At 46.2% G+C, this 22,768-nt stretch overlaps 1 protein-coding gene across 4 annotated transcripts; it reads right to left on the reverse strand.

The window, feature by feature from the left end:
* Positions 1 to 570: 570 nt before the first annotated feature.
* Positions 571 to 19,171, reverse strand: EIF2D (eukaryotic translation initiation factor 2D). 4 transcript variants are annotated; one of them, XM_004756465.3, is made up of 15 exons: positions 18,911 to 19,171; positions 17,587 to 17,777; positions 16,491 to 16,574; positions 15,895 to 15,985; positions 12,579 to 12,686; positions 10,835 to 11,094; positions 10,213 to 10,330; positions 8,552 to 8,597; positions 7,880 to 7,983; positions 7,605 to 7,754; positions 7,127 to 7,216; positions 6,316 to 6,411; positions 5,155 to 5,275; positions 2,159 to 2,333; positions 571 to 773 (listed from the first exon to the last, which is right to left on the reverse strand). In XM_004756465.3, exons 1-15 carry the CDS (start codon positions 18,964 to 18,966, stop codon positions 703 to 705), a joined length of 1,761 nt encoding a protein of 586 aa, XP_004756522.1. In that variant the 5' UTR covers positions 18,967 to 19,171; the 3' UTR covers positions 571 to 702. The 4 variants fall into 4 exon arrangements, with proteins under 4 accessions (XP_004756522.1, XP_044937065.1, XP_044937066.1 ...); XM_045081130.1 differs by lacking the exon at positions 18,911 to 19,171 and adding an exon at positions 18,512 to 18,823; XM_045081131.1 differs by lacking the exons at positions 16,491 to 16,574; positions 18,911 to 19,171 and adding an exon at positions 18,512 to 18,825.
* Positions 19,172 to 22,768: the final 3,597 nt, after the last annotated feature.

The following is a 22,768-nucleotide window of genomic DNA, read 5'->3' on the forward strand; positions in this document are numbered from 1 at the left end:
CCTTTATTTTTCTCGGCCTCCACACCCAGCAGCATCTGCTGGATAAGACTTTCCTGTGACAAAGCCACATCTGGAAGCCACACCACGACTTACCACAGCCGGCGGCAGCGCGCCGGTGCTGGGACGGTTATCGCTTTTGCAGGCGATCCAGATGCTTTCAGGACTTCTGATTTCCATCCAGCCGGGACGGTGCTGCCACTTAGAGCCAAGCCTCTCTTCTTTGGCCTGGCATGATGGCAGAGAGTGGCTGAGGGCCGCTTCTGTGTGACTAACCCTTTCGAGGTGTGAGGGGACTCTTCTGGGGCTAGGAGATTAATTCGGTGGTGGGAACAGATGGGCCAGACGCTGTGGACCACTTGCTAGAGGGGCTTTAAAAACAGAAGGCCCTACCTGCCCGAGCTTAGGAAGAGCCACCCAGTGCTGATAGCAGGAAAGGGACTAAAATCACTGAAATCACATGAATAGAAAAGGTACTCCACGGCCACTGTTCCTGTCCACATAAACTGACGTATGACTTGGAAATTTAGTCCAATATTCTAGCTAAGTGGAGGAAACGAGAGGAAAATCAGATTTAGATTAGAATAAAAATTTATTTTGGTAAAGAATTATATTTTTTCATTTGCAAAAGCTTAAAATGCTCATATAAATGACCAGCCCAGAGCTCGGATCTCCACCGGATTGACCACATGAAACAGGAGTCTGTTACTTCTTCTTGCTGGGTTTGGGGGCCTTTTCTAGGCCTTGGATGTATTTTCGAGGAAGGTGATAGTCTTCTACAATCCAAAAAGCAGAAATTCCTCAGTGGGGCATACCATCTCCGCCGCCACCTGCACTTTGTGTTACAACGTCCCTCCTTGGCCCTGACCCCAGGGAGCCCCGACCCACATCACTACCTGCCCCCCCACCCCCGCCCCACTGTGTGCTTATCCCTGGAGTCAACTTCTCCTCAGTCAACCTGCACCACGTGACCTGCTCTTCCACACGCGGCTCGAACCCAGCTGCTCTGTGTAGTAGACGGGCCATTTATCCTTACATGGCACGACTAATGTGTATATTTTAGCGATTTTTACACTGAGAGCCACTTTCTAGGTATACTTGAGGTATTCTGAATTTTCTCAGGAGAGAGAACTTGTGTGCCTGTGTTCAGTCATGTGCTTGTCTATTTTCCTCTATATTCCTTCTTAGCACCTCCTACTGGGTTCTTCACTTAAAGGGGTCAACTCCCAAAGTTTACTATGAGGCCCTAAAATATATTTGCTTATCGAGCATTTACTATGTGTCAGGCCCCGAGCGTGAAAAACGGATGAAGAAGGCAAGGTCTCTGAATTAAGTTGCTCAGTCTAGCAGGGGGGTTCAGACATTAGAAAAAACTGGCTAAGTGGCAGACACGAACCAGAAAAATTAATATAAGCAGAAAGTGCCATGCTGGCCATTTTTGAAATGCTAATTTAAGGACAGAAAAAACTGGGACATGCTCTGAGACAGGCTTCCCATGCCCTGAGCTGGGCCGATGAGGCCCTCCAGTCGGGCAGACGAGGGCTGTGGGAGGGCGCACTGGGTGAGGGAACAGAGAGCCCGAGGTGGATGGGATTTGGATGGGGAGGGTCTTAGGTATTGAGCGAAGGGGTTTATTCCGAAGGCACTGACGCGGCACAAGGAGTGTTTTGAGGAGCATGATGGAAAGCTGACTCAGGCAGTTTTCAAATCAAAGTGACCCGGAGTTGGGAGAAAGACGAAGCCAAGTCAGGGGCCCAGCTGCAGCACCGAGCAGCTGACTACCGAGGGCGAGGGACTGAGCCTCGCTGAACCTCGGCTTCCCCAGCTGCCGAACACAAGCACTTCTGCTGATTGTTAGATGAGGAGAGATCGGGCCTGCGAGAAGCCCAGCAAAGCACCCCCGCATGGCCGGGGTGGTCCACGGATGTCTTCTAAAAGGGAAAACCAGGAACAAAAGTACTCCAGTAGTCTGATGGAGACAGCCCTGGATGTGGGGGCCGCAGCATCTGGCTCAAGTACCAGCTCTGTCCCTTGCTGGCCACTACACACTGTGTGGCCACACACACACACACACACACACACACGGCTGTGGTGACTAGAGGGGCTTGAATCCGTGGGAAGATTCTAGCCATGCTCCTGCGTCTTCAGAAGGGATGCTCACCAAGCAACAGCCGGCTGAGGTGATGGATCTGGTTTCCCTGGATCTGGACCTGCAGGCTGTCCTTGGCCCCGGGGGCAGGAGTGACCGTCGTGCTAGCCTGGCACCGCTGCTGGAGGACGGCAGCCACCGAGCACGGGTCCAGACCATAGGCCTCCAAGTTCCGGACCACCGTCACCTGAGAGGACAGAAGATTGGTGGCGGGGGGGGGAGCCACACGCCCTCCCGTCCACAGGGCCTGGAGCCTCTGCGGCCTCTTCACCCGCCACGTTCACCATCCCTACAACCACGGTTCCTTCCCGTCCACGTCGCTTGTTTTATACTTACTGATTCTTTCTGTCCCATCTAGTACATGTGCTATATCCTTAGTGGAATTCTCTCTAGCCCACATGTAACATACACTTTTTACAGAGGCTTTTTATTATAGAGAATTAAAAACATAAATAAAAGTAGAATTGAATACTGTGCACCTGTGTTCCCATCACCAGTTTCAACAACTATCGACTCACGACCAACCTCAATTCACCTATATGCCTGTCCATATTGCTTTAAAGCAAATCTTCCTAAACATTAGATCATTTTATCTACAAATGCTTTAGTACGTATCTCTAAAAGGTAAGAGTTCTTTTAAACATAAAGACAAAACCATCCCCATACCTAAAAATAAATGAACAATAATTCCTTAATATCAAGCATCTCATCAAGAACATATATATTTTTCTATTATTTATCAAATGCACAAATGACATATATGATTTTGAGAGTAAGAAAATAACTGGCACTTAAAAAAAAAATCACAATTTTCCTGTTTTTGAAACGAGTTCTCCTGCATTCATGACTAGAGATGGTAGAGCGTGTTACCATCAGGAGTGGGTTGGTAAGGGCTGCTTTCAATAAAGTCCTCGGTTCCAAATAACCCAGGCTTGTGCGGGGACTCCAGCCCCTGAGAACCTTGGAATTGAGAAGGCATTAGAGGTCACACCTCTTCCATCCCCCACGCGATGCACACACCCTTGACAACATCTTCCCCCAACATCTTCACCCAAGCGATGCCTGGAGACCTCTAGACAGTAACTCCCTTTTTTTGGAGAGCACCAGTTTTAGTTTCGGACAATTCTAGTTGTTACCATTAATATTTATAGTGTTTCAATAAGCTGATACAAATGTCCCCTGCTTTTTCAAAGTTCATGGTATGCTGCTTCGCGCTTATGGAAAGACCTACATCAGTCCTTTTTTTTTTTTTTGCTAACTGAAAGAAATCCAGAGGTTTTCACTTTTACACAAAAGGTGAAAAGTGAATGTAGCGCTCAACACTGGTTTTACAGGGAGCCCTGAGAGGCAGTGTGTACCCCCAAAACAGCACCGGTCGGGGGGGAATTGCCTACCTCCTGCCCCTGGAACTATGCTCAGCACGTCAGCGTCCAGCTGCCGGAGCTCTGAACTTGGTCTGTGAGTATCTGTGCCTTATCTCAGTTTATCCTGTGTATCCATTAGCAAGATGTGGCCTGAGGTATCAAAAAAGCCTACAAGAGTTCTTTTTGGGGTCTGGGAATGCTCAAAAATTTTTTCATATAAATTCACTATGTAATTGCTTCTTTGTTTTACCCCATCTCAGCTTACGGAAGGTTTCATAGGAATGCTCCACTTTTAGCTAGCGGGGGAAACCTGTACATACAGAAATTGCTTAGTACAGTGTCTGGCACATAATTACACGCCCAAGAAATAGTGGCTATTGCTGGTTATTCCTGAGGTTATCGTTACTGATTCTCATTTACTGACTGCTTAAATGCCAAGTACTAGTCTAAGTGCTTCACCCATACACTTCCTTCATTTGGCCCGCATGGTGCCTCATACGGTAGGTATATTATTCTCATTTTTCACATAAGAAAACCCAGGCAAAAAAACACTGATTTTTCTCAAGGACAAGCAGCAAGGCAAAGGTCACATTTGAACGCATATCTCTAAGGCCAAAGCCCGCTCACATAACCCATACACCAGGAAGTTCTTTATCTGGAACCTAAGTCTGTCTTCTTGGAATTTGCATCCAATAATCCTATTTTTGTCTTCTCAAGGTATCTCGGCATCAAGTGCACTCCTTCTCCCAAGGACAGCTTTTCACGAACTTGAGGCTAGACAGAATTCGCTCCCTAGGACTCTGTGTCACCAGGCTACGCCACTCATTTCCTTCAGCAATTCTTTCTAAGCTGTTTTTCCCTGAACAAGAAGGCCCAAGAGGTAACAGAATGAGTAAGAACTGAAAGCCCTTAACAGGTCTAAGAAAAAAATAAAAATAAAATCTTGTTTACCTTTGGAACTAGGCTCTAGCAAGTATCCTAGCACAAAATCCTAGAGGGTTGGGGGTAAGAGGGTCAGCTGTGCCTATTTTATACCAGCCCACTGACACAATCATGGCTCTTTCATAAATAATCTTTGTGGTACCTGAGGCCAAATTCTAAAAACTTCCAATCATAGGGCACCTGGGTGGCTCAGTTGGTTAACTGTCTGCCTTTGGCTCAGGTCATGATCCTAGGGTACTGGGATCAAGCCCTGTGTGGGGCTTCACGTTTAGCAGAAAGTCAACTTCTCCCTCTCTCTCTCTAGCTCCCCTGCTTGTGTACTCCTTCTTGTTTGCTCTCTAATAAATAAAATCTTTAAAAATAAATAAATACATACATACAGATACCTCCAATCACATTAGAGAGACCAAAACTTAGCAGGGACATTAAATAATCACCATCTTTCAACACTGTGTTTTTTTGTTTGTTTGTTTTTAAGATTTTATTTATGTGAGAGTGTGTGTGCAAGAGGGAGGGAGAGAAAGAGAGTGAGTGAGCAAGCAAGTGTGCATGAGCAGGGGGAGAAGCAGACTCCCTGCTGAACAGAGAACCCAGCGTGGAGATCAATCCTAGGACCCCAGGACCATGACCTGGGCAGAAGGCGGAGGCTTAAGCAACTGAACCACCCAGGTGCCTCTCAACACCGTGTCTTTTTAAAATTACCTTTTTGTTATATGCTCTCTGCGCTAGGGTGATGTCAACTGGGCAGATTTTGCCTTTCTTCACAATGGGCTCTTGTCCTGGAAAGGTCACTTGATAGGCAGGCTGTAATCTTTCCAAACACCTGCAACAGGAGTTCGTGAGCTATAGATTGATAAACGAACAGAAATCATCTCCTCATTCCCCACTGCTATTGGGCAGCTCGGGGGGAGCCAGTGTCACGGGCACTGGTTCGCTCCAGGCTACACAGAGAATCACTGACGTCATCTAGGGGCTGCCCCCAAGGCCAATTAAATTAGAAGCTCCAATTAGGCATATATGGTTTTTAAAGATCCCTGAAGTATGGCCAAAGTCAAGGCCCATGGATTCAGGGAAGGGACTCCCCAGTGACTGGAGTCCCTGGAAACCGTCCAGTGGCCTGGTCTTCTGACAATCTGCCCAGGCTGCCTTGTGGAATTTACTTCCTGTCTTAAGCTGCTCATGTACACGTCCCCAGCCTGGTAAATTGCTGCTTCACATCTGTGACATGTTCCAGTCCATCTTCTAGAGAAAGCTTAACCACAAAGAATGTCTACCTTTCATCTAACCAGATTTTCTTTTGGTACCATATATACTGGGATTGAACAAATGTTCTATAAAGGGCCAGACAGCAAATATTCTAGGCTTTAAGGGCCGCTGGGTCTGTGCAACCCAACTCTGCCACTGTAGCCCGAAAGCTACCCACAGACAATGATCAAGTGGGTATGGTTTATTGACGTCAACAGGCAGCAGGCCGGATGGGCTGTCCTTTGCGAACTCCTGATATAAATTATTTTCAGTTTTGTTCTGTGGAAAAGAAAGAGCATAGAATCTTCCCTCTGATGATTTTAAGACAATTCCTCCCAGCCTCTTTTTTGCTTCTAAATCTTTTTGAAGTTCTTATTTTTAATTAATTGCTCTTTTTCTTTCTCCCTTTTAAGTTCTCCTCTACTGTGTTGGCTCCAATCATTCCAAGGCTCGTCCACCTCAGAATTACTGAGCCTGTATTTATGTAGACTACTTATCAGTTGAATTGTGGAGAGAAAGTCAAAGCCTAAGACAGGGATGATTCTAAAGTCCACAGGACAGACATTATGGGGAGGGGATAGAAAAGCTGGAGAGGGACTGGCTGCCAATCCCCACTACCTGGTCAGGAGACTGTCCCATGGAAGCTTCACGACTGTGTGCTGTTCGTTCTTCTCTAAGATGCAGTCACATAGAATGGGATCTAATTTCACGAGGCTAAAGGGAAAGAAGAGGCAATAGAGAAATGTCAGCCCCACCCCTTCTGACCCAAGGGCCAGCTCAGGATTCACCTCTTATATGTCCTTTGTAGTCATTCAGGACCATGAGAACCAATTCAGGGAGCAGAGCACAGGAAGCAGCGTGCCCTGTGGATGGGAGGTGCGGCAGGTTTCCCAGGCCAAGGGAGGAGCCGGTGGCAGAGGGGAGAGTGGGATAAATCCGAAGATCAGGATTCTTGGCCCAGTTCTGCTAACTAACCGTGACTGCACTGTTAGTTCCCAATTTTTTGTTCATGGGGATATCTTTTGAAAGTAAAAAAGAAAAATGGTAATGGAATGGTCTTCATTTAGTAGATCACCTTTTGTACTACCTTCCTAAGAAAATAGAGGATATCAAAAAGCCACAATGACGTCAGTAAAAATTTTCTAAGCTGCATTTTCTTCCTCACAGGGGCATGTGGACTTGAAAACCAGTTCTGGATGTCTACGAGCTACCACGTACCCAGGCTATGGCTGCTGCCGACCCCCCCATGTGGAGCTGAGCACCCTGGACGAGTCTAGGTGTCCACGGCCCACGGTTTGAAACCACTGGTCTTGATTCTTTCTAAAAGGCCATGAGCTGCTCTGTTCCCCTCTAGCCTGGACATGCTCCACAGTGTGTCCCAAGTCTGCGCTGTCGGGCTGATCTTCAGCAGAGCTCCCCGGCCACTCACTTTTTGTTGTCCGCATCGACCAGGTCATTCTTCTTGGCATAGTTGATGATGATGGTCCGGACCTCCCCACCCTCGAGAACGCTCCCCTTCCTAGGTCAGAAGTGATGCAGGTGGGGGGTGAGGTTGGGAAGCGGGGGGTTAGTTTGTGCTGTGCCAGGGGAACAAACCACAGGCACCAAGACTCACTCTCTGCTCGGCAGGCTGCTTTCCTTGGCTTTTTGAGCTTGATTCTTCCCTTTCCTGACTGAGGTGAGCAGGACCTCGTGAAGAATAGTTACAGAGAGAAAGGGAGACGCCTACTCTGGTTCATTTAGTCAGAGACACTTCCCAGGGGAAAGAGGCTTGAAGCTGGATGTGGGAGAAGGAGGGAACTGGGGCGCAGCAGGTTCTGCCCGTCACAGAGGAAGGCTACTCAGCTCGAGAGGAAACAGGCCAGAACACCAAGCAGGCAGAGGAGGGCTGCTCTCCAAAAACTCACTTGTGGCCAGACTCCTGGAAGAGCAGGGTCATGCTGGCTGGGACACAGTAGAGGGGTTTTATATCTGGAGGGTGATAGGGCTGTTCCCTGCTACCCTCCTGGATAGTCAGGGAGGTCGGGGAGGGCTCGGGTATGACGAAAGATGTGATCCTAAAACCCAGCAGAAGGAAAGAAAAAACACATTTTATACTACCGTCTGGGCAGTTCCCGGCCCGGGGCCCAGGTGCCCTGGCGCCAGCTGAGCTACGGCGAGCAGGCCCCCGGCACTCACTCACCTCGGGTGCCTCCAGTCCACAGCCACAATGCTCTCCACCCCTCTGCTCAGCTCCTCCACCTGTATCATCTGCTCCTGCTGCATGTGCCGCAGGAACTTAGAGAGCTAAGGGAGAGAGGGCCAGGGCTAGGGCCTCCATGGATCCCACGCCCATCCTGAGCTCTTGATGTGCCACACACTGAGCGACGCTGCTCCTGGGAATGGACGCTTGACAGTCCCTGCTCCCATCAAACCGGGAACGGGGAGGCCCACACCCTGAGGCTCAGGGAGTGAGAAGCTGCTACCGGCGGACTGGTGAAGGCTTTCAGAGCTCCGGTCAGAGAGGAACGGGTGGAAGGGAGGGAGGGGGATGGGTGCTCGCCCAGCTGCCTTGACCTGGAAGAGTTTTCCAACCCCTACCCCCCATACCTAGAACCAAAAAGCTTAATTCTAGCCTGATCCCTACAGATGGGGCTTCCCCAGTGTGCATCCAGCTCATGGCACAGGAAACCGCACACAACTCTCTGTGTGAGAGTGCAGAGAAGGTACCTCTTACTTTTTTTTTTTTTTTTTAATTTATTTTCAGCGCAACAGTATTCATTATTTTTGCACCACACCCAGTGCTCCATGCAATCCGTGCCCTCTCTAATACCCACCACCTGGTTCCCCCAGCCTCCCACCCCCCACCTCTTACCTTTTTGTAGCTTGATTTCTTTATGTCCAGCTGTCGTCCTTCAGGGCTGGTGGCAGACGGAAAAAGCAAGTTAAGCTAATGAAGCAGTGGTGGTGGGAAATGCCTGCCGCTGAGAGGAGGGCATTTCTTCCTCAGCCTTCCTCTTCCGTGTTCGGAAAGAAGCTGATATTCCAGAACCCTCTGCCCAGCGGTGGCATCAGAGAGGGATACCAACCTTAGGATACTCTGGAGCACCACTGTACAACAGTCCTTTCTGTAAATACGGACTGTTCTCTATCTGTTCTCCAATATGGTAGCCACTATTCACACGTGGCTACTAAGCACTTGACACACAACTAATGTGACTGAGGAACTAAATTCTATTTAATTTTAATTAGTTTAAATTTAAATAGCCACATGTGACTAGTGGCTACTGTACTGGATATAGTTCTAGAGTCTTCTCAAGCTAGACCACCTTCTGTGGCCTCCAAAGTTCTGCCTCAATGTGAATCTTTCCAACACCAAGCTCACTGAAGCCGCTGGGCCAAGGGCAGGACTGGCAAACCTAAGGGATCTTAGGCTCTGCGACAGAGACTCACTGTCTAGCTCTTGAGAGGAAGAGTTTGCGGACCCCTATCCTACCACCGTTAGTTTATTTTTTATTTTCTTTCTTTTCAGCTGTTAGTTTTTTGGGGGAGGTTCCTATGAAAGCTGTAATCAGTCCCTCTACTCAGAACTTACGTCTTTTCTCAAAATGTGACAAGCAATAGGCTTGGGATTCATAGAAAGTCCTTCTAGAACCTGATGCAGGTTAAGAACCTCTAGCCTAGAGGAAATTCTAGGATCTTTCCTAGTTACTTATATCCCAGCAGGGTCAAGACAAATTATCAAGTATCCTGCCACATGCTCCAGACCCCACACTATACAGGATGCCTTAAAGGAGTCCACATGTAAACAGGAAGAGAATTACATCAAAACCACTTTTTAAAAAATGGAACTAAATTCTCAAAAAGACAAAAGTTGAGTTGTGTTGTACAAATCAAGAAGCAAAGCTTCTGACAGCGTATTTGCTGGGGGCTTATTAAATGTGAGGCTAGTGAATCTTGACAGCAATCCTACAAGTGCTGGAAATTTGGGTTCAGAGAAGCTCAGTAACAAGTTCAAATTCACCTTGCTCCAAAACCCTAGGGAACTGCATCCAGATGATTGCTTCCAAAGCCCAGGTTCTACATACATGTAATACTGTCTCTTCTGGTGGCCTGTGTTTGTGGTATGGGGTTCACACTGACTGTTCCTCCTGATACCACTTAATGTGGCCCACCTACTTTGCAGGGAAAGTGTGAAGGGGTTGAATATTCCAGAAGAAGCCTCTTGACAAAGAGGCTTTGTCAAGGATGCTTCTGGACGGGACGTGCTGCCTAATTCATGAGCCAGCCCAGAATCACCTCAGCGGAGACAGTGCTCAGAGAACCTTGGGAATTTAAACCTTCATTTTTCCAACAACCCTTCAATGGCTAAAATTTACGTTTTTGAAACTCAGGACCTGATTTAGTCGCCAGATCAACCCTCCACTCCACTCTTTCCATATTATGTCCTTCAGCTAACCCCCCCATCACACACCTGTCCTGACATACCACCAAGGTACCAGAGAAAGCCCTGTGGCCCACACCTGCCTCCCGTACCAGCAGGAGAACATGTGGCTGCCAAGGAATGTGCTGGTGAGTAAAGGCAGGTCAGCTTTTTTGACGTGGCACTTTAAGGCGTGTAAGAAGCATCGCTGTAAGAGTTCATCCATTTGCTCTGCAAAGGAAACACAAGAACCATACTTTTCTGAAGGATACAGAATGGCTGGTGCAGTACAAGTAAACTCCCCGCTCAGCTCCACCCCTGCGTCACCCCCTTCACTCTGGAAGGAGCTCATTCCCGGGTCCCAAAGCTCCCAGACTCTCTTAAGCACTGAGCCTTTAAAGAGGGCTGACTCCAGAGAAGGGGTCCGGCCCACTGAGGCCCACCCAGCCAGGAGCACATGCTGCCGGGACAGAGAAGTCAGAGCCGGAAGAAACCATAGAGGCCTCTGAAGCTGGAAGCACTCCAAACTCCAGGGCAGACCGGCATCCAGGGAAATAGGACTTATGTGGCAAAGACCCCCGGTGAGATGGCAAAGGGCTGCTGGTCGCACCACCCTCACCAAAAATACGGACTTTCCCATTCTCCTAGAGCTTCGGCACCACTCTGGTCAGAAGCAGAGTAGAGCACGTTTCCTCCATTGAGAGGAGATGGGGCCTTCTACTCCCAGACCTATACCTTGAAGGGTCTTGCTGTCTGTGGGTTCTGGGTTCAGGCCCCTGACACCGGGATCTTCTGCGGCTTCTGACAGGGACTTCTCCCCACACAGCTGCTGCTGAACTTCCCCATTCTCCTTGTCCTCTCCCTCCAGGGTCAGGCGCTTCATTTCTCCCTGCAGGGCCGGCTCTGCCTGGACAGACCCCTTCTCTTCATTGACATCTGGGGTATCCTGGGCCGGTGGAGCCAGAGACGGCGGAGAAGACTTGTCTCCAGATCGCCTGGAAAAACTGCATGTCAGAAATGCCAAGCAGCAGCCACAGCATTCTCTAATCCTGGTCGAGGTCAGCTGGGAGTCCGGAAAGAGTGAGATGCACAGGCAGGGATTGTCCAGGAGAGGGCAGAGAGCTCGGGCTCTCACCTAAACCCCATTTCCAATTCGGGGCCCAGAAAAATCTCTCAGCATCCTCATCTCTGAAATGTGGACATAATTCTTGCCTCCTCCCTACCCTATCCAAAGGGATAGTATCACTCATCCACATCTGGGGACAAAAAATGATGAGTGAAAAATCAGTTCGAGGAGGCCCCAGAAGGATTCCCGTCACATGAAATAAAAATAAAACCATTTTGAATTAAATAACAAAAGTCAGGTGGCAGGTGCATCTGTTGTACCAGTTTGGTGAGACCCGAAGTCCGAGGCTCAGAGTACGTGGTAAGTACAAGCACCTGGGTGGCTCCGGGACCGCAAGCCAGTTGCTTCTATGTTCTAGCAGGAGGCACTCGAACCCGCAGCCCAGTGATGCCCTGCTTTCATGCCACTAAGCCTTAGGACAAGAGACAAGAAAGCGACGCCGCATACAGGGAATGTCAAACCAAGTCTTCACTAACGGTTGCAGCAAAGAGGCCAGACTATGTGTTTAAGTGATTCTGATAAGTACACAAATATTTTTAAAAGCTGGGGATAGGGGGAATGGAAGCAGCCACTGGTGGAACAATTTAGGCAACAGGACCTTGCCAGCCATTGTGCAGACTGACAGAAAGCGAGGTGCCTGGAGAACATCGGTAAGCAGCCCTCAAGTGTCTACCGAGACACAGGCTGCGGCTGGACCTCCAGCAAAGTGGGGTTTGGCCAGTCCTCATTAAAAAACTCCAAGGCGGGGCTAGAAATACTGACAGGCCACGACACTTGGCCAAAAGACCAGCTATACCACTTTCAAGGAAACTCTATTTACGGTTTTGGTAGAATGACAAGAAAATAACCAGAGAATAAACTAGTATATGGTTTTAGAAAGCAACTGTCACAGTGCGAAGACGTGGCTTCTGTAATGGGGAGGAGATCTGATGGCGCCTGAGGATCTCCTCTGCTTTGATCTGGGTTCAGAAGTGAGAATTCCCGAGCTCTCACCACAGGGCAAGAAGATGCCTAAATGTGGGTGACAGAGCCATAAGAATAAAGACTATCACAGTGCAGAGAGGCACAGGAGAAGTCCCCCAGGTCTTCTTCTAGGCCTAGGATTCTACAGTTCACCTAGAAAAGAATCAAAGTTCTCTGTAATTTCTTCCCCAAGTAAGAAAAAAAAAAAAATTTCGACCAACCAATCCATCCATCCATCTTTTCCTCCACAATTAGTGAAGAAAAGAATGTCTGGAATCAGCAACTTGCCTATGGACATGGCAGGGACCCTAACTCTCACTTGTGAATCCAGGCCCCATGCCCTCTCCACCCACCCAGCTCTCTGTAAAACAGGAGAGACAAAGGACCCACCACAAGTGGTCCAGGTAGGTGTGTAGCACGGAGAAGCCCCTTCCTTTCAGGCCCGAGGTCAGCATCTCAGTTGTGGACATGGCAGCGACTCCGACGGCGACAGGGGCTCTGAGGAGAAGGAAGCCAGAAACATGCGTTGGGGAAAGCCTTCTAGGAGGACACACATCAGGGGTACCTTTCCACTCATGTGTGAAAAGCACCGCGTTTGTCAATCTGAAGCAACTGCCTGCAGCACAAAATGAAACTCAGTCCCGCCTCAGTTTTCTTCAGATTACCTATAAATATGACTTTCAAAAATCCCTTGACCAAACATTCCCCTTTGGTATAAGTAATCTCTGTGAGGACGTTATCACTGCTTTTATTCCTATTATGAATCAAACCCAGGCAGGTCTTGCAAGGATATTTAAAGTTCCCTTTATTGAATTTCAAAATTATAAATGACCTCTCCTACCTTAAAGACCTAGCCATCCTAGGCAGAGGTTCAAAAGGTAGGCCATTCGTATGCCACAAGCCACAAATGAGGCTGAGGGATACTACAGGGGAAGAGGGAAGAGATAAACAGTGGCACTGACTCGACATGTTCCTTCTGAGTTGGCTCTTTGTAACTCTCTGTGTTAGAGGCCTCACTCTGTGTGATGATCAGTTGAAGAACTGGGTGTGTCCAGAAGATGGAAAACAATCCCTTTAAAGTAACTACAAAACCTTCCAAAGCCCAAATGAGAAAACTCCTTCCACCCAGTGTACTCAAGCATTGCCCACACACTGCCCATAAGGACGGGTGACCAACTGGGTAATAGCGAGGGGACGTACAAGCCTGGCAGGGTCACCTGGGTACAAGGGAGAAGACTCAAGGGTAGAGTTCCCAATACCTGAACTTGAGAAAGATGTTTGCTAACCTGGTGTCTCCACTGACTGTGCCCAGAGGTCAACTCCCGCCAGGGAAACTTTCAATCTGGTTTCTTTCTCAGTTCCTAAAAGAGGATCTTTTCCTTCCATCTCTGGAAGGGTCAGTGGTTCAGAAACCAGTCTCGAACATGGTTTGGATTATTAAAAAACCACCTTGTACCCTTATTCTGGGCCACAAACCACTCTCAAGATACAGTCTAAGAGCCAAACCTTTAAGCAGGCCAAAGATTCCTGTAGTTTTCTCCTGTTCTGGAGAGAATACCAGGAAAACACAGAGACACCACCAACCTTTTCAACTGCAAGTTGTGCCACAGTTCAACAAGGAAGGAAAAATTTCTAGGTGCTTAGTTGCCAAAGGTTCAAGGAAAACAGGAGAATATGAGTAGCAACGTTAAGATCTTTGAACACTGACCCTTCCCGTACCACAGTCTCTCTCTCTCTCAAAGCAGCAATGAGCAAAATAATGAGATATCATTTCTCAGTCAGGATGACACAAACGAAAACCACCCATTGTATCCAGTGTTGGCAGAGTGTAGGGAAACAGGCTCCATATACCCTGGAGGTGGGAGTGAAAATGGATATGGCTTTCTTTGGGGCAGCAGAAAGATATACCTGGTCTTCAGCCTGACAGTTCTGCTCTTTAGTATTCACTCTGGAAAAATACTGGCCCAAGTGTCCCTAGAGGCATCAGTAAGAGACTGTTCATGACGAAAACAAACTAGAGGCAACCATAAGGTCCATTAAGAGAGGACCTCTTTCATTACCACATAGCAGGTAAGAAGACTCAGCATAACTGAGTCTTGCTGATGTGGAAAATGTCCTCTTAATCTTTTTTTTTTTAAAGATTTTATTTACTTATTTGACAGACAGAGAGGCAGGCAGAGAGAGAGGAGGAAGCAGGCTCCCCGCTGAGCAGAGAGCCCGATGTGGGGCTCGATCCCAGGACCTGAGATCATGACCTGAGCCAAAGGCAGAGGGTTTAACCCACTGAGCCACCCAGGCGCCCTTGTCCTCTTGATCTTAAGTGAAAAAACAATTATCGATAAAGTATAATTCTGTTTATTTGCATTTTTAAACATACATACCCAAACGTACATTTTCATACACACACGTATACATGCATTTAAGAAGGCTGGCAAGATGATAATGGTTACTTCTAGCAGCAAAGGGCTGTGGGGTGAGGGCGCTTTGATTTTTCAGAACTGTTTATACTATTACTTCCTAATTAATTTTTTATAGATTTTTATTTATTTATTTGACAAACAAAGATCACAAGTAGGCAGAGAGGCAGGCAAAGAGGGGAGGAAGCAGGCTCCCTGCTGAGCAAAGAGCCCGATGCGGGGCTCGACCCCAGGACCCTGGGATCATGACTTGAGCCAAAGGCAGAGGCTTTAACCCACTGAACCACCCAGTGGTTCATAATTTAAAAATTAATTAATTAACCCCTAATTAATTTTTAAAAAGAAGCTGTGCAATGATGGCCAAACAGCTCTGTAAAATCACAAATCACTGAACTATACAAGTGAAATAGGTGAATTTTAAAGTATGTAAACCACATTTGAATAACTCTTAAAATAATTTTAAAAGAAGGATGATGGGGGTGCCCAGGTGGTTCATTTGGTTAAGCGTCTGCCTTCAGCTCAGGTCATGATCCCAGATTCCTGGGATTGAGCCCCATGTCAGGTTCCCTGCTCAGCATGGAGTCTGCTTCTTCCTCTGCGTCTCACCCTGATTGTGCTCTGTCTCTTTCAAAAAAAAAAAACTTAAAAAAAAAAAAAAAGGATGATGATGTGGATGATGGAGAAAAAAGTGTTAAGTCCATGAAAAACCAGGGAAGACCAAAAAAATGTCATAGACAAGAGACTAAGAAGACACAACAACTAAATGCAATGTACTGTCCTAGATCGGATGCTTGAGTAGAAAAAAAGACGTTTTGTGGAAAAGCTGGAGGGATATGAATAAAGTATACAATTCTACTAATACAACTGTACCAATGTTAATTCCACAGTCTGGACCACAGTTTGGATAACCGTGCTATGGTTGTACAAAACATTATCATTATAGGAAGCTGGGTAAGAACTCTATACTATCTTTGAAACTCTCCTATAAACATAAAATTAGTAAGAAGGAAAGAAAGAAAAGAAAAGAAAAAAGAAAAGGAGAGAAGGAAGGAAGAGCGAGCGATATCGGCAGTAGCAGCAAACACACTTGGCTGAGATACGCATATGCCCACACAGGCTCACCGCCATTCTCCCATGGCCTACTCTCTGCTTCTGGAAGAAGGATCTGTTTTTTTTTTTTTTTTTTTTTTAATCCTTTATCCATAAGCTTTGGAAGTTGTTCTTTCCCACTCCCCTCCCCAGTTTTACCTAAGTTTTTCCCCTAAAGGCACAGGGGACTGGCACAGTACCTGTTCCCCACCAAGGCAATGGCACAGAGGTCACCCTTCTGTACCTGAGGCAGACCAGCAGGGGGCACCACAAGGCCGGGCAGCATCAAATCTGTAGGAAACAAGACAAAGGCATCACAACCCCCATTCTGCCTTTAAGCAATTCCAAGTTTTACTTCAACACTAATTCATTCACTCAACCAACAAACACTTATTAAGTATCAACTAGGTTATTCATAATGAAAATTAAGAAATGCAACCCGAGTATCAGACCTTTTCCCTTCCGGGGCTAGTGGTCAAACTGAAGCACCAAGCTGAGGGTCAGTTTCCATGATCTCTTATTCTGCTTTTCCTAACATTAGCTTATTGATGTAAAGCAGAGCATATGGTCGTTCACAGAGTATTTTCTGGACAAAGTATGAAGCTTATCGAAGCCTTTCAATGGGGTCGTAGAGGCCCAGGGACCTTATGGAAGCAGCCAAGTGGGGGAGGAAACACACATGCGTGAAAAATTCCATTTTTCAATGGTATGAACCCAGGAAATGGGTGCATTTATTCAAACAGCTGGCCCTTACTAAGTTTCAGCCAATAGCCAGAATACAGGAAAATCCTCTTACCTGCCCCCCCCACCAGTTTTTCGAGCACCAGAGGCCATGTTGTGAACGTTGGGAGAAGATCAGGATGGGACCACAAGGTGTACACTGCTCAAAAAGAGACACAGGAAGACTTACTGCCAAAATGTCAAACTCTGAGGGAACTGGGTAAGTCAAATACCAAGGTCACTTGAAGTAAGAAACAGAAAAGAACGTCAACTTGAAGCTAGATAGGAGGCTGTGAGGCCCTAACAGGTTTCCTTCTTAAAGCAGGCAGATTCTTAAAAAATGGGATGTTGCTTGAGACTGGGAGGCCCCTGTGATTCCACCTGGATGCAGCAGCAGCCACAGGCACAGGCGATAGAAGCGGGGACAGAGACCCAACAAGGATTCCATCTGGGACCTCAGAAGCAAGTTAAGTGAAGAACAGGGCACCGGCCTGTAGGACATCTTGAACTTCCCCATGTTTACTCCTTTTATTCTCCCTGTGTTCCCAGTGACTAGCAGTAAAACCTTAGATTGAAAAGGGCCTGCGTCTGCATAGCCGCAAAGTGGGCTGGGGGCACAGGTAACCTAAGGAGACCCCACTGCACTGCTGCAGCCAAGCTGGGGGAAGAAGAGCCCAAGTGACAAAGACAGAAAGCAAGGATCGCGAGAGCCAGGCAGAGCCTAAGAAAGAATCCCTGTGAGATATCTGCACTGAAGGACATCACTGGACAGCTGGGTATGTAGTTCCATTAACCCAGCTTCCTTCCTATTCAGTTTCTTAAGAAAATCCTGCTACTGATAAATTTTAAGAATATCTTTTACATGTCCTGAAATTCCACCCTTTTTAAGACCTCTCCTCCATCCCTACTTAACCCACGATGAACTATTATTCCTTCATCTCAGACCATCCCTACCCAACTACCTGTGTTAGCCCTTTTATTCTCCCTCCTACATCAGTTTTTTGATCTTTAAAGACCCAATTCTAGCGATGCTGGGTCCAAAAAGATCCTTGGGGATGATATTGGAGATTCTGTACTTCCATTTTAAGTAAGGCAGGTTAATGAAAGAAAGGAGGAGAAACAGAGGTTAGGCAAGGATTATAGTAACGGCCCTCTCCATCCTACTGGCATACCTGTTGGGTATAGATTTTTCTCCAGTTCAAACAGGATGGGGTTACCAGCACACACATACACAGTCACCGCATCCCCCCTGTGAGCATATAACTTCACAACGTTGAGCTCTTCCTTTCCAGGTACTAAGGCAGAGACCTGATCTGTTCCAAGAGTGGGGAAAGCAGTCGCCACATCAGCCCGAAGCTTTCTCCTGCAGAAAGCAAACCAACAGGTGGTATGAATCCTGCCTGGATGGATTTTAATAAATTCAAAGGACTCTGGAGGAACTACTATAAAATCACAGGGGCCAAGGAAAACTGGTTTATGATGCCCTATATATGGTATATGATGCCCTACTCTTCCAAAACATGCTATCCTCTTTCTCATTCAATGTCTCATCTAGTTTCACATATTCCTGGTGATGAGGGAGCAGGAGGCTGGCTGAGGACAAAGCAAGAGCTGGCGCCTTGCACCCCCCCCTTCATCCGCTCCCCTCAGGTGTAGCATTCCTCAGGCACCCCTGACTGCCATAAAATGATAAATAGTTAACTTGCTGAGATCACAATCCTGCAAGACAGGAGTCTCCCTTGGTTTGCAAATTTCCTTGAGATTACAACAAAGAAGTTACCTTATCAATAGCTTCATCACTGGGGGCAAGTCTTTCCATTTCACAAAGGAGGAAAACTGAGATCTAGTGAGTGACCAAGTTAGCCTGACTAAAAACTCAGCCTTGCCCTCCGCCCCACTCCTTTCTCTTATCTGCCTCGCAAATCTGTCAGCTTGTGGTCAAAAAGCTATAGGAAGGTACCAGGAGTGACAACTAGGGAACACTGGTCCCCAACTTCGCAACGTGGTACCAGCATCAGCAACACTGTGTACAGACACAGCAACACTGTGTAACAGACGCAGTTCTTAAAATGCGTCCTTGGTTCTCTCCCACCTCACCCTCCATCCGTCTCTCCTGCGACAAGTAGATCCCTTTTCTCCTGCAGTCGTAGTTTTCGGTGTCCCATCGGATTTTTCCTAGGGGACTCGAAGCGCTGTGGAGGGCGGGCCTGTCACTGTTCGTGTTTGCACCGCCCACACCTTATCTAGCCGCAGTCAGGAAGCGCTGGCTGGATTACGTTTTCCTTTACTAGCCTGGGAGACACGCTAGGCCTGTGCTCCGTCTTCGCCCTCAAAACGTGTCTAACCCCCCCTGGCTCTCCGGGGTCCCATCCTGGCTGGACTTTCCCCGGCGTCTACCCAGGGCGGCGGACCCAGCTCAGAGAGGGCTGTGGGCCAGCCCGCACTGGGAGATGTCTGGGTGCCTGGTGGGCGGGGCGGGCCCCTTCTCTCCCTCACCTGTCCGACCCCTTGATGGCCGTGTTGGACTTGACTCGAAAGGCCTTGGCAAACATGTCTGCTGGAGTGACCTGGGGAAGGCAAGGCGCGCACAGAAGCCGGGGGCTGTCAGGGAAACCAGAACGCGGCGACTTCCCGACTCGCAGCCCTGTGCGCAGCCATGTTGCGGCCCAGCTGGAAAATAGGCTCGGCTGGAAACCCGGCCCACTCAGCTTCGCAGCTACAGGCGCTGCGAGGACCGCGGCCGCCCCTAGTGGCAATGCCGGGAACTGAACCTGGGTGGGCGGGGCCTGGGGAAGGCGGGGCGGATTCCCGCTCCATCGCCTTCCCTCGGCCGGGCTTTGCGCTTGCGCGAACTGCAGGCACGCCCTCGGGTCTCAGGGACCCGGCAGTGGGGACCCTGATGATTTAGCTTCTGCTCCGTCGGTGTTGCGTTCTGCCAGACCTCAACCGCTCTTGTTCCATTCAGTTTCAGTTCCACAAAATTAATTGAACTCTTGTGTTCTATTAGGGTTTCAGGCCTCTGAGTAATTTTCTTAAGGGCTTTTGTTTATTAAAGTCTTATTTTATTTTATTATTTAATAAATAATTCTATTAAATAAATATTTAATAAAATATTTTATTGCACGCTAGAGGTCCCAGGATTTTCTCATTGTTTTAATTTATGTGGCGTGACAGTAACAGTAACAGAGAACCCTCCTTTGTCCCAGGTTTGCCCCGCATGTTCTGAGCAGAAAACTACAAATGATCTTCAAGTCTATTTTAAAATTTTTTTGGCCACTTTGAGATAAAATTTTCAAAGCTTTATTGCTTTTTTGAGTTCAGGCGTTATTTGGAGAGGGGAGTTTCCAATACTAATGAAATAACGTTGCTTATTTAAAAAAAAAATCTGTGAGGCAAATTAGTTTCAAATTATGGTTTGGCTTCTCCCTATGGATGTCACGTGCCAACGGCTTTTCTTACTGAAACTCTTGCATTCTCTGGAAGATGTGGAGGTAATACCTACGTCATAGGGTTTCCATTAGAAACGATTGAGGTAATGTATGTGATAGGTTACACAGTCCTTTACAAATTTCCAGTAATATATTTAAAAACTCTAGAACAGCGTTGAGAGAGAGTGATGGTTTCCTGGGAGGGGGCTGCTGTGCACACCTGGGGTCCTGGCCCCTAATAAATCAAATTTTGCATATGAAAAGTTAAGGGTAGAGTATCCATCCACCAAGAAAAATTAATCCTAATTATTTCTTTGGATGGCACAGTTATACAAAGAAAAATTCCGCATTGGCTGTGCAAAGATGAGGCCTTCCACAGTGTCTGCCCACCACTACCAATTGGAGAGACCCGGAATCCCACCTAGGAGCGCCCTGCAAGTTGGGCTGCTCCTACCCTTCGGACCCACCAGACCTTTATTCTGAAGCATCCCAGCCACAAGGCCAAAGTCGGAAGAGCCCAAAGGAGGACCATGCCCCAGAACCTTCTTCCTTTAGACCCTGACCCCAGCAACAATTGGGTGTGGGATGATGCCACACTGTGTTGTTGACTAGGTCCATTGTAGCACAGCTACTGAGGCAGCCTCTGCCTAGGGAGCTGAGGAAGATTATTCAAGGGACTATTAGAAATAGATACTAAAAATAAATAAATCATAAGTAAATACAAAAATGGCAACGTACAAAGGTGTAAAAAAAGGAGATTAATGAACACTGGAAAGATGTCAGAAACCAATAAAAATATAACTATGAAATGAAGGGACAGATATGATGAAAGTAAGACTACTCCGCATACTTCTCATATTACTTTGACTTTTGAAGCATGCAGGTGTTTGGGGCACCTAGTGCCTCAGTTTGCTTAAGCGTGTGAATCTTGGTTTTCAGCTCAGATGATACTCTCTGGGTGGTTAAATTGGGTCCCACATCAGGATGGTCCTTGGCATGGAGTCTGCTTGAGTTTCTCTTTCTCTCTCTCTGCCCCTCCCTCCTTTCTCTCTCTCTGAAATAAAGAAATAAAATCTTTTTAAAAATGTAAATTTTTAAATATTTTTTAAAAAAAGTTTAGCTTAAAAGAGAAAAGTGAAATCTAAAATAAAAAAAATACTAATGCAAATAAATGTAAAATTCTATTAATTTGGTAAGTGAGCCAATCAGAGGTAAGGATTATTTCAAGTCATTTTTAAAAAAGATTTTATGTATTTATTTGACAAAGAGAGGGAGATCACAAGTAGGCAGAGAGGCAGGCAGAGAGAGAGGGGAAGCAGGTTCCCTGCTGAGTAGAGAGGCCGATGGTGGGCTCCATCCTATGTCCCTGGGATCATGACCTGAGCCAAAGGCAGAGGCTTAACCCACTGAGCCTCCCAGGCACCCCTATTTCAAGTCATTTTTGAGGAGAGTACTTAAACTCGACTCAGACCTCCTGGGACAAAATAAATGCAAAGGCATTTTAACCTTCATTCAGTAGTTTAACTGCTAATAGTAATGTTTGCATTATTATTTTTTTTAAAATATTGAAATATAAGAATAAAGAGAAAAGACAGAAAATGTATTTAAAAGTTAAGAAACTTTTAAATACTTTTTATTCCTGCATTATTTATAACACTGAATTGTAAGATCCAATAGGAGCCAATGAATTTTAAATTTCATTTCTACTTCAGATTTCTCACAAGCAAAAAGATATTTAAAGATATTTCAACAGGATTGAACATTCCGATGTAGTACCAATAACACAATTCTTGTGTTTTAAACAGTATTTCCCATTTAAAAGAATCAGACCTTTTTGGAAAGCTGTATGGGTGTTGGTCAGCGAGGTATACACTGAGCCTATAGCATTGTGTTGTGCTAAAAAGAAATGACTAGTGTGTATAACAAAGCAATCAGGAAGACTGAGTTCAAGAGGCACTCACTAGCCACATTTGAGATAATTTGAGCTTCAAAGAATAATGACCATAATTATTTGTGACAAATTGAATAAATAAAAATTCCATGATGATGGATGTTGGAAAAAAAAAAAAGAAAAAATCTTTAAAGCCATCACTGGTCACTATCATCAAGTTCTTACTCTAAATATTAGAAATTAAAGAGCATAAATTAACACCCATCTTCACACAAGAATGACAATTAGTAAGTACAGAAAAAGAATAGGATTCATTTTAAAATCACTGTTTTGTAGCTAACAATGAAAATGATTAATGATACGCTATATTGATTACAGGTTAAGTGTCATAAATAGATTCCACAAGCATTAGGTGAAAAGTTTTGGAGAAATAGTATATATAAACCAATATTAACAGCAAAGATAACTTGCCAATTGTAACAATGTTCCTTTCAATGTGAGAAAACTGGCTGTCGCTTGTGTTTCAGATTTAGATAAATTGACTCCATTGGAGACAGCCAGTTTCTCATTCTAAGAATGCCACTGGATTTGATGCAAAATGAAGTAATAAGATAACACCTTGAAGTATTTTTACCTTAATTATATCTTTATTTTCATCTTAAAGTTTTCATGGTTTTGTAGAAGATAAAAATGTTCACAGTCAACTGATCTCAACTAATTATGTTGTTTGAAATGTATGAACATAAAAATCATATTTCAGACTCTTGTTGTTGAATGATTCCAAAACCCCCTTGAGCAGCAAAATCACGAGGATATCATTAGATTTGAAGATCATTGTCAAAGAGGTCCTCATAATTCTCCACATATACCATCTTACTTTTAATATATTCTTATTTTATTTTAATTTTAAAATGATTTATTTATATATTTAAGTAACCTCTACAGCCAACGTGGGGCTCAAACTCACGACCTTGAGATTGAGGGCACACTCCACTGGTTGAGCCAGCCAGGCACCCAAATAAAATAACCACCTTT

This window comes from Mustela putorius, unplaced genomic scaffold (assembly GCF_011764305.1).
Source record: "Mustela putorius furo isolate JIRA1106 unplaced genomic scaffold, ASM1176430v1.1 tig00000508_pilon_pilon_pilon, whole genome shotgun sequence".
NCBI lineage: Eukaryota > Metazoa > Chordata > Mammalia > Carnivora > Mustelidae > Mustela > Mustela putorius.

Bases quoted from the DNA above. Each gene is read 5' to 3' on its own strand.
- EIF2D (XM_045081130.1), bottom strand. From the start codon at position 18,579: ATGGGACACCGAAAACTACGACTGCAGGAGAAAAGGGATCTACTTGTC. The intron at 15,986-16,490 runs GTAAGAGGATTT...TGTTTCCTACAG, and splicing joins AAAACTGGTGGGGGGGGCAG to ATTTGATGCTGCCCGGCCTT. The intron at 7,217-7,604 runs GTGAGTTTTTGG...CTTCTGACCTAG, and splicing joins TTCCAGGAGTCTGGCCACAA to GAAGGGGAGCGTTCTCGAGG.